At 39.6% G+C, this 12,550-nt stretch overlaps 1 protein-coding gene across 1 annotated transcript in view; it reads right to left on the bottom strand.

The window, feature by feature from the left end:
• LOC117832915 (protein kinase C alpha type-like) overlaps positions 1–12,550 on the bottom strand; it is a 130,421-nt gene that overhangs the window by 25,013 nt on the left and 92,858 nt on the right. The window contains 1 exon segment of the mRNA XM_034712238.1: positions 9,881–10,009. Coding sequence (XP_034568129.1) covers positions 9,881–10,009 — 129 coding nt within the window.

Below are 12,550 nucleotides of genomic sequence, written 5' to 3'. Positions count from 1 at the left end.
TGCATGTTTGTACAATTCATCTAACAGGGTGACTTCGTTGGCCTCATGAAGGAAGTGCTGCATGTGTGACTGCTTTAAAAAAAGCAACTAATGCTAACGTCACGGGAGCGTGCCTATGTTCCCACCAAGCGGCAACCTCCTGTCTAAAAATATGAGTCCGAAGCGGAAGTGTTAAAAGCTGCAGTTTATCGAGGATCCGCTTAAGGCTGGCTCCGGAAGTACCGGAAGTCACATACACATGAATGGGAAAAAGACGATCTTTACAGCAGAAATAAACATGTTTACAGCCTGGTACAAAAGACAAGTGTAGTCTGGATAGCTCGTTTCTCGATCTGCTCTTTTTCTAACCCGGTAATTTTGAAGATATCGAGATTACGAGTCTTCCAATGAGAGGCACAGCTGACTGCGGAAACACTGTAGCTGTTGGCTGGGAGGCTCAAACTCCGCCTCTTTACGTCACACTGGCTCGACAGAAGCAATATGGCTGGGGCCGACGATTTGCTTCAAAACAGCGCTTCAGAAACAGATGGGTGACGTCACGGTTATTACGTCCATATTCTATACAGTCTATGGTTCCCACAGCCCTTTGTTCCCACATTTCTAAGATTTTTTTAAAAATTAGGCCCTATGTTCGCACATTTCCTTTTTCATAAATTTGTATCAGATTTTATCCCGCTTTCTCCCAATTTGGTAGCCAATTACACCCAACCTATTATCCAGTAGCAATAGACTACAGATGGAATGTGGCATTTAGCTAAATCTGGTGCACCCATCTCTTTGTTTATTGCAAACATTTAATGTATACTACCAGTCAAACGTTTGGAAACACCTTCTCATGCAATGGGTTTCATTTATTTTAATTATTTTTGACATTGTAGTTTAATACTGAAGACAGCAAAACTATGAAATAATATGGTTTGGCCATAATATGGATACAACAGTAGTCAAATAGGGCTATCCATTGTGTGCTAACCCTACCTCTGAACAACACAACTGATGGTCTCAAGCACATTCAGAAGGCAAGTCATTCTATAAATGAACTCTTGACAAGGCTCATGTTAATTCGAAACCATTCCAGGAGATGACCTCATGAAGCAGACTGAGAGAATACCAAGAGTGTGCAAAGCTTTCATGAAGGAAAAAGGGGGCTACTTTACAGAATATAAAATATGAAACATATTCTGGTTTAACACTTTTTTATGAATTAAATAATTCCATATATGTTCTTTCATAGTTTTTAAAAGAACTAAAATAAATAAAAAACGTTCAATGAGAAGGTGCTTCCAAACTTTTGACTGGTGGTGTAAGTGCCATTGTCCTTTTAAATAAACTAAACTAACGCAGAGGCATCGCATTGACTAGCTTCTGGTCATATCAGTCGAATGAAGCGCAGCAACTGGACGCAAACCATAGTTTGCGGTCCTAATTTGGAAAAAGTCCTAGAAACGTGGGAACATAGGGCTGTGGGAACATAGGGATGACCCCAACGCCACTACTACCATCACTGCTAGTGTGTCCTCAGTGCAGCCTCTGAGTCCCACTGGTTCCTAAAGGATTGACCAAACTAGAATTACACATAAGAGCACATGATTTAAAATCAGTATTAATGCTTTCAATATGAGATCATGCTGAAACTTTAATGAAGAGAATATCACAGGAGTGATCATGACCTGACGTTGAAAAGCATTATCAGCTTTGTGCAGCAGAGGGCAGTGTATGCAAGGGTCAGAAGCCTTAACACTCTTCATCAATGTGTTACTTCAACCTCAGAGTGCACATCCATCATAACACCCCACCATGTCTTTTAGTCACTCTGCCTTTCTGACTGTTACTTATTACCTAGACACACACACACACACACACACACACACACACACACACACACACACACACACACACACACACACACACACAAGCTGAAGTATGAGGAGCAGGAGGAAAATCTCAGCATCCCACATGGTGATATAAATCCTCCCCTCTGCTGGCTGTGGCTGCAGCATCAGTCGCTCCTATGGCAACGCTGGAGCCAAACAATGCAACCTCAACAAGCCTAGAACATAATAATGAGGAAAACACACACACTCAAACACACATGCACACACGCACAAGATGCATGAACACGCACAACACCTGACGTCGATGGAAAGGTACCACTTGCAAACACATACTATACTCTGCTAATGTATAGACTTTTATAATCTCTCTCTCTCCTCTCTCTCTCTCTCTCTCTCTCTCTCTCTCTCTCTCTCTCTCTCTCTCTCTCTCTCTCTCTCTCTCTCTCTCTCTCTCTCTCTCTCTCTCTCTCTCTCTCTCTCTCTCTCTCTCTCACACACCACACACACACACACACACACACACACACACACACACACACACACACACACACACACACACACACACACAACGAAACATCATCATCAGCAGTGATCAAGGACCATCTCTGCTGTCTGTGTTGCTTAGATACAACAAGAGCCGCTTCCTTCTGGATCCTCCCCTCCCCTCACTCCTTACACCCCTTGAGGTCATTACCAATAAAATTACAGAAGGTGTGTTTCTGTGTGTTGTCTTTATAACTTGTTGGGGGTAAAACAGGAACAATAAAGTAGATGTACTTTCTAATAAGTGTCTGTTAACTTCATTAGAGAGTATGGCTGCTTCTTACATTATGCAAAAATGCATCACAGGAGCATTCATCCTCTCTGCTGCTGTTTCTCAACCAACCTGCTCTGTCTAAAAACACCATGAAAACCATAGAAAGTGCAAAGATTCTTGAGTGCAAGAGTCTTTTGTAGTTCAGAACAAATAAAATAAAAAGTTCAAAATCTCTCTCATTCAAATTGTTATCTACTGAAAACAAGGTGAAAAAATGTATCCCTGCCAAACATGGTTAGATATCTCTTAGATTTGTAAAGATAACATGATCTCTTGTATCTGTGCTGAGAGCCTGCTTGATACAATATATGTGACAGCTAGAATAAAAAAATACAAGTCATTTGGATCCCGGGGTGGATGTGTGCCTGACTGTGGTCGGCCAGCAGTGTAATTTTCCAAAAAAGGCTTTGAAATTCAAATGTGCTGTTGCATAACAATGCCATGTGCAACCAATGAACGTCTGATAATCTGGGGGGAAAGCTGCACGGCCAAATGGGAGCTGGATGGGTCCCTGCAGTGCACTGCCAGAGATCTGAATGCAGACGTCACACACACACACACACACACACACACACACACACACACACACACACACACACACACACACACACACACACACACACACACACACACACACACACACACACACATACACACACACACACAGACACAGAACAGGGAGCAGAGGAAAAATGCACAAATGACCGTAAGATTTTTATTCCTGGTTTTGGTCATTTTGAATAAGCCTGACAAAAGAGGACGTTTTGGAAGAAGTGATTCTCTGAGGGGAGACATGAGTGGTGCTCTTTGTGAAATCCGGCCCACACTCCTCTAAAACAAATCTCATTGAGCACAAGCAGTCCTGCTTTTTTACTCAGAGATAAAATGTTTAAGTGAATTATTGAATGGCTTGAAGGATAATGAGATGTTACAATGACAGCCCAAGAGCAAAACAAAATATAGAAACAAAATGTTTCATCAGTCTGAGGCTGCCATAAGAAGTCCTTCAATAAACAAATTGGAAATCTTAAAAACAAATGCTTATTATTTTGATGATGCATTTTTCATTTGAGTCATTTTTCCCAATTAAACCCACAAAGTCTTTGATTTAAGCCTCTAATACATTAATATTCTCTCATTTATTTTACAGCCTGACTAAAAGGAGATTTTTATAGCTTATACTGATATCCATTTCAGGTAGATCAGGTGAACATCTTAGTTTTCTTTAGGACAGTCTGAGAAAGACCAGACATGAAGGAAAAGAGTGGGAGAGGACATGCACGTGTATGTGTCAGGACCAGGTATCGATCCTGCAACCAGTGCAACAAGGTCTGTAGTCAACAGCTTCTATATACATTGTAAAAAAGTAGAGCTTGTGCATGCTAGACTAAACTTTGGTATGAGAGGTGGTCTGGTTTTCTCATAGTGCATTTGGAGATTGAATAGTATTGACCAATCACGTATCACCACGCTTTGCTGAACTATGTATTGACACAAACAAGCAAAGGTTCCTAAAGGTCTGTTGTGTTAAACAAGTAGCTTTATCATAGAATAGTTATTATATTATATTTTCTGATATTCTAATCATTATCCTCTGCTTGACTGCATAAAGTAAGTAAGTCAGTAAACTTTATTTAGTATAGCTCCTTTCATAGACATAGTCACAAAGTGCTTCACAGAGAATCAATGTCGACAAGACAATACAATGAGCAATAAATAAGATAATAAAGAAAGCAGACAGAATGACATCAAATTACGACAGAAGGTCGAAAGCCTTAACAAACAAAGGTGTCTTAAGCTGCTTTATAAAAGTCTCAGTCGAATCAGCACAGCGCACTTGGGGCGGAAGACTGTTCCAGAGAGATGGAGCCACATGCTCAAAGGCACGGTCACCCTTAGTTTTAAGCCTGACACGAGGCATAGCAAGCAGACCCTGATCTGAGGATCTGAGGGGTCTACTGGGGATGTAAGGGTGAAAAGTACTGAGAGTACTGTGAACCTATGAGTCACAGCACCCTCTGCTGGAAAATGTGTAATCACATCAATTTTGAACCATCCCAAGGATTGTTTTCTGCAGTGCATGTTGGGAGTTTAGCTAAAAAGTGTCAACTTTAGTGGCAAATCTGCTTGACCTTTGCAAAAGCTCATCAACTACTTCAACTCAACAACAAAAGTTGTTTTCCTCACCTCTAGGAAGCAAACCTGACAGGGCTTACATTTGTATTTTTTACAAATCTGTGTTATAAGACTCATTAATTAAAAGTAAATCACAAGATGAGAATAAGCCACTAAAATAAGCCAGAGTAAATCCTCTGTGGAACATACCTTTTATAGTGAAACTGAGACTCACGAGATACAAATCAATTAGAGCTCCTCCAGGGAATACAATGACCCAAAAAATGAAGGTGTTCATTGGCAGCCATATCTGGAGAGGTGAGTTGCAGCCAGTATCAGGCACAGATTTCTGAGAATATTTGCCAACCAAAACTCAGTCAGGCTCACGTACATTTGACTAGACATCATCATGGGCTAATGGAAATACTGATCAACATTTAAGACCATCTTCAGATTTCTTAATGATCCAAACTACAACAGCAGAATTGTGAAAACTGATCAGTGTCGGAAAAGATTGCCAGTTCCACCCTATGTAAATCAAAGCAGCCCTCCCACCACCACCACCCCGACATAAGATCCTGACATTTGTCAAAAGCCTTTCAGAACCTGATCTGTATTTATACCACAGGCCTGATGGTGCTCTGAGTTGTGCCAGTGGAGGGAAAAATGTATTCCTGTTCAACCAGGCAAACATGTCATGTTAGGAAATCTCACCCTGAGTAAACTGCAGTGTGTGCTCACTTTGTTCCCATCCTCAGATGCCCCATGAGTGTGTTTGTGTGTGTGTGTGTGTGTGTGTGTGTGTGTGTGTCTGTATGTGTGTGTGTGTGTGTGTGTGTGTGTGTGTGTCTGTATGTGTGTGTGTGTGTGTGTATGTGTGTGTGTGTGTGTGTGTGTGTGTGTGTGTCTGTATGTGTGTGTGTGTGTGTGTGTGTGTGTGTGTGTGTGTGTGTGTGTGTGTGTGTGTGTGTGGTGTGTGTGTGTGCCCAGCCAGCAAGGTCGTGAAGGGACATTTGCATGTTTACCTTTCCTTAAATCTGCAGAATTAATATCTACTCATACCCATAGGTTATTTTTGTCACATTAGCTTCAAAAGACGTCGAGCAGGAGAATTAAGGAGGGTTCAGAAGAAGAAGAAAACACGAGAACAGAACGTAACAAGGTAACAAAAAAGAGGGTGTAGAGGAAGAAGGTAAAGGTCAAGTCAAATGTTGTTTCACCTGGTTGAAAAAGAGAGGATAATAGAAAAAGATTAGCTGACAATGTTGTTTTGGGAAGGAAAAGGTAAGAAGAAAACACAGACGGAAGAAGAGAAAATGGATGACGAGAGGTGAAGAAGACATGCTGGGGTCTCGGAGGAAGAGGTAAGAGAAGATAACAAGACATGTCAATATCAGAAGAAAGGTTTAGAAAGACAGAGGGGGAAGGATGAAAGGAAGGGAAAGGAGGAGAGAGAGAGAGAGCCCTGGAGATGTGTCTCTTTTCTTCGCTCGATGGTTTTAATCAAGTTTACATCTGTGCGGTGAACCACAAAGCCTTGCCACTTTTCTGAAGAGAACATACCTCTGCTTCCTCTCAAGCCTCTGCTGGTCCCATCTTTCTTTCTTTTCTTCCCTACACAAGCTCACTCTATGCTTTTGTCTCATCTGGTCTAGCATTTTTGACACTTTACTCCTGCCTTTCTGTCCTTTCAAATTCATCTTCTGAATTCATTTTGCACATGTTTTTTTATTACGGAAGCAATACAATACTCAACATTTGCAGCAGCTTCCCATACTTCTTCAAGTTTGAAGAGTTGCTGCTTCTTTCTCTTTTACTTTGTGATTGTAAGTGTGACATTTTGACTGCCATAAAAACAAGCAATTTGAGGATGTCACCATGTACTCTGGGAAATTGTGATGGCTGTTTTACACAATTTTGACAACCTGACACAGCGATTTGTCACACAAGGATTCAACAGATGCATCAAAAATAATCACATGTTGCAACTTTGAAAATGACAGACCGAGCAGCTGCATGATGAAGGGAAAATAAACACAGAAATACAGTTTGTATTTAACTAAGTATCAGACGTTACATGTGCTACCAGCAGGTGCAGCGGATCACACTACCATACGAGTGTGAAGCAACAGTCTAATAAACTGTGGAACATCCGGGTGTTTGGAGGCATTAAAATCAAAGCAAAACAAGATGAGTGAGGCAGACAAAGCACCGGTTTAACTTGGTATGAGTCGTCTCTTTGCTGTGCAAGTTCAGTGTCACTTGTGTCTGTTTGGCTTGAACTGAAAGGGACTGGAGTAACCATGTCAACGAGACCACCATAAATCATCACTGTAAATATTCTGCCTCGTTTCCTAATCCTCGCTGATGAGGTTCGCATATCAGACAGATTCAAATTCTCAGACAAGGACATCAAAAGAATGTGAAAGTGAAAGTGTTCTGCAGAAGCTCAGACCTTCATCAGCACGCAAGATAGACAAAAGACTTTGATTTTGCGTACTGCCGAGAAATGAATAAGACTGTTACATAATTAACTTAAAAACAATGTAAGCAAGGCCAACAGGAGATGTGAGTCGTCTGTGAAAAATACTTTGACTCATTCCCAGATTTTAATTTCCATCTAGTAGACCATAAACAAACCAACAAACAAACAAATTGTTCTGAAAGCAATATATTTCTGGTCAATCACATCCCTCACTCTATTTCTGGGGGTTATTTCCTGCTCCCCGTTGAGTTAGAAAGAATTTATTGGCCTCAGCACTTATATATCCCAACCACCCCTGACTCCGAATGTGTTTGTGCGCAAGTTAGAGAGAGAGAGAGAGAGAGAGAGAGAGAGAGAGAGAGAGAGAGAGAGAGACAGAGACAGAGACAGAGACAGAGACAGAGACAGAGACAGAGAGAGAGAATGGTTGTGGAAGTGACAAAGCAGTCATTTCTCTCCCTGCCAAAGGCGTTTTAACACCGGTGTGTTGTTCACTCCAGGTGCTACTCTTGACTGACAGGATAATTTGGAGGTGCTGAACACGCACGCATGCACTCACGCACGCACGCACGCACGCACGCACGCACGCACGCACGCACGCACGCACGCACGCACGCACGCACGCACGCACGCACACACGCACACACGCACACACACACGAAACCAGTCCATTTCTAATGACACAGACGCACACTTTGCAGTTTTAAGACTTCTCTTGAGGTTTTTTTTTTGCTGTTAAGCTTGAACAGATTTAACTAAGGATTACTTCATTTTCTACAGAAGAAGCAAAGTGTCCCATCATTTGAGAAAGATATTATTTCCCAATTTAAACAACGAGGAGTTATAGCTTTGGGAACAATTGCCAACTACAGAGTGTTTCTTTTTTGGCCAGCAGTAAATAGTTTACAGCAAGATCTGTTTTTCTGTGCTCTGGATTGTTTACAGTTGAAGATGCAACTTGAGAAGCAACCATGAGTTCAAATAAAAAATGGAATATCTGTAAACTAGACACTAGTCATTTTTTGTAATTGCATACCCCATCTATTTCTTGTGAGTCCCAGTGTCACTGTAAATAGTCAGACAAACAGTAAGTGAGGCTTCACTCTGGCATACCTTGCGGTATGAGCCTGAGGAGAACAACAACAAAAAAGACTCAGAATTTAGCTTAGCTGGCCAAAAGTAACATCAAGATGTAAGTCCTGAAAAAGTATAAATGCAAGCTTTGTCTATCTATCTGTTGAATAAAGATAGCATTGGTCATTTATTTTTCTTTTTTTTCACAAGTTATGTTTGTTGGCATCTTTGTATTTATTGATAGGACAGCTGAAGAGACACAGGAAATGTGGGGAGTAGAGAGTGTGGGAAGACATGCAGTAAAGGGTAGAGGCCGGGAGTCGAACCTGCGACCACTGCGATGAGGACCATAGCCTCTTTACATGGGGCCCAACGCACTAAGACTGCAAGGCCAACCGTGCCCCAGGATTGGTCATTTCTAATGCACTACAGGAAGTCAGCAATCTGCTTGACACTGATTGACTTTCATAACACAGCGTCAAGCAGGTTTTTCTGCCAAGTTGAAATTTTGGACCTAAAACAGATTTTTAGCTGCACTTGCATTCAGATTTCTTATACCATAGATAAATAAATTGTAGTCAGATTATTGCTGTTGGCTGCCTGCTTTTGTGCTCTGCTACACTGCCATTTTCTTGGATACACCAAAGCCTGCTGATCCGTGATTGGTCAATACTACTCAGACTCCAAATATAATACAAACAGAAACAAGAATGCTTCTCATGCCAAAATCCAGTCGTTGTGTACATATCCTGCTTTTCATATAGAAACAAGTTGCCGCTACCCACTGATTGAAAACTGTTATTTTTTAAAACCTTAGGCTTAGCACTTGGGGTATAGCCATCTTGGATTTTTACAACTATAGTCACCTTATTGGATAAGAGGACAGAGAAGAAGAGGAGTGATGTAAAAGTGGATTTATGTGGCTTTAGCACATGGATAATTCATTGGATGCTTATTTAGATAATTAGTAGGCTTACAAAGCAAATATAGTGAACTTGAACAGAGATGTACTTATCAGTTCTAACATATAAATTATTATATGAGAGTCTCTCATGGCCTAATATGTATAATCACACAGTGAATATATTGTTTGTCTGAAAATTACATGAAAAATACACCAGCTAAAGGAGACGACAACACGATCGCTGTCAAAAGTCAAGCGCACTGACTTGAATTAGTTGAGGTGATGAACATAGTAACAGTGTTACTCTGCATCCATTTAAGTGTCAGCTGAGCTAATGAGTAAACAACTACATAACATGTGTCCAGCCACACACAGCATAAACTCATTCCCCTGAGTAGTTCATTATTGGACATGGTAGCTGAAGAATAAAAGTACATATAAACCTAGACATCTCCTGCAAGGGTCTGAAAATATACCCATCACCATCATGTCAGGAAGCTCTGTCACTCAGAGAATCAGCAGAAAAACGAACTCTACATAACACACACACACACACACACACACACACACACACACACACACACACACACACACACACACACACACACACACACACACGCACACAAGACACTGATAAGGATAATACAGACCTGTGACGTGTAATCTGTCCATGCTGACTTCGATCTTGAGAAAGAGGCGACCCCGACGCTCCGTGTGGTCCGTCCCACACAAGCTCGGCACGTTGACCACACACTGCTTGTGCACATTCATGTCACAGGCTGGAGAGAGACAGAGGGGAACACAGGTTTTTCAGTCTACCTGTGCAGGACTTTCTTTTTTAAGACCATCGTGTGAATGGTGAATATACCTCTTTCATATGCTTTGCAGGTGAATCATGCTCAGCAAGGGGAGACAGGTTGAGATAAATGTGGTTGATTACACATCACTGACTTAAAGAGCTACAGGCTAGACAGAACAAATCTGCCAAAAGATCTTGGTTTTGAGTGATGTAAAGATAAGATTAAAATAAGTTTTAGTAATCCTACTAAAGACTCAATAACAGCAGACGAAGACAATTTGTAGGACGTTCTGCTAAATGACTGCAGTCAACAAAACAAACCGAGGACAAGGGACAAGGACATGTGGTTTTGTGATCAGCAAACCTGGATATACACTGACTTTAAAAAGTCAACAAAAGTTAATGTACTTACATAAAAAAATATTACTTTGTCAATGATGGCCAAGGTCTGACAATAAATGTGTCAATTGACTGCTTACTAAAGTGTGATCAACTGTTATCAGTAAACTGTTGTTTATGCAGTAGTAGGCTGAAACTCTTATATTGTGGACGTCATACTTAGTTTTAGATGACATTTTTCTGAGTATGGCTATTACTAAAGTGTACAACCAAAATAAAACATCTGAATGGGTGTATGCTTTAGATAGCTGCAAACCAGGAGTATCCTTCTCAGATTAGATAGCACTTTTAAGTCAGAAAGAAATCTCCAAGTTGCTTTATTCTTACTTTGTTGCTAAAAAACCCTACATTCCAGTAAAATATGTCCCTGCCCTGGTTCTGCATCCTTGGGAAGTCTACTAGACTTCTCTCTTGTAAACACTAGACTATTCAGGTGCTCAAATCAAAGCAAAGCATATCCTGTGTTGACGCTTTTAATAGTACTCAGACTGACCCACAAACAGACGAACACAAAGCTGTAGACCCAACGTGGCAAAAGATTTGCTGAGAGTTGATTCAGAATGAAAATGTCTACTTTAGACGAGCATAAGCAAAACAGCTTTTCTCGAAGGTGCAGTGTAGCACTTATCAATAAATCATACCAACATTAATTTGGAAAAATCTCTGTGAGCAGATAAGAATACCATCCGCTGGACTGACTGGGTTAGAAACTTTACTGGATAGTGGGACACAGAAACAAAGAGTTTGATTTTAGTTTAAAATGTAACTCTTTCTCGTGAGAAGTGACTGTTCTGTAGAAAAAGATAACTCAACTACAGATGTGGCTAGATGTGTGCTCAAATTTTTCAGAGGGAATATAAAAAACACTGAAGAGAATAATGTAATAAAAAAATAAGTGATATTCAGCGCACTATATGAAAAGCAATGTTAGACATGAAATGAAATGTTATATTTTATGTGATCCAAAAGAGTTATTTTGCTTGATATGAAAAGTGAAAATGTACAGTATGTGAAAAGTAATATTGCACATTATATGAAGTAAAATGATGTATCAACCATGCACATGACATGAAAAGCTGTATTGCATCCTATGATATCAGAGTAATATTACCTTTGAAATAAAGTACTGTGCTCATAGAGTAAAAAGATGCCATTCACATGCTATGAACAAACATATTAAAATGGGTCTATAAGGTAAAATAATGATTAAAAAAGTGGCAATCAATATAAAAGAGATACAACTCATTATTTAAAAGCTACATTCTTGATTATAAGAACAATTAGTTTGAAAATAAATAGAAAAAACCTCAACTGATATGAAGAGAAAATTAGATAAGTGTTGCACATGATTTTAATGTAACAGTGCACATAATATGAAGTGATATCTGACATGATGTTAAAAGTTGTTAAGCATATGCTATAAAACATATTGCACATGTTATCAAAGAAATGGTGTACATGATATGAAGGCAGTTTACGCATGATGCAAAAAAGTTATTGCAAATGAAAGGAAGGCCATATTGCATATGATATGAATAGTAGTATTCCATATAATATTCAATATTTTTACATTTTTATAAAAAGTTATTAAACACATGGTGGTCACAATGTTGCACATCTTATGAAATGTTACAATTCACATGATGTTAAAATTAATATTACACATTAATTGTATAACTATTTTACATATATGTCATACCATAACTGTTTTCATATAAAATAAATAATCATATAATATGACAAGTCATACTGCATATTAAATAAAAAATATACAAAGAAGTATGAAGTGTTATACACATTAAGTTAAGAATCATGTTGCACATGACATGATGAATGATATAACAAAAAAATGTTAAATACATTACACATGACATAAAAGTAGTACGTCACATGATATGAAAAGCATTATCGGGCTTGATTTGAAATTTTATATTGCATACAATGTGAAAAGTTATACTGCACATGATGTGAAATGATTTTTAGGAATACCTGCTGAATATTTTTATTGATTAGATGTATATAGTTATTGAGCTTTTTTGCTTACTCATTCTCTCTCTCTCTCTCTCTCTCCCCCTCTCTCCTCTCTCTCTCTCTCTCTCTCTCTCTCTCTCATCTCTCTCTC

The sequence above is a fragment of the Notolabrus celidotus genome, chromosome 20 (assembly GCF_009762535.1).
Source record: "Notolabrus celidotus isolate fNotCel1 chromosome 20, fNotCel1.pri, whole genome shotgun sequence".
Lineage (NCBI taxonomy): Eukaryota > Metazoa > Chordata > Actinopteri > Labriformes > Labridae > Notolabrus > Notolabrus celidotus.
The sequence above is the reverse complement of the archived record's forward strand: the minus strand, read 5'-3'. Positions and strand labels throughout refer to the sequence as shown.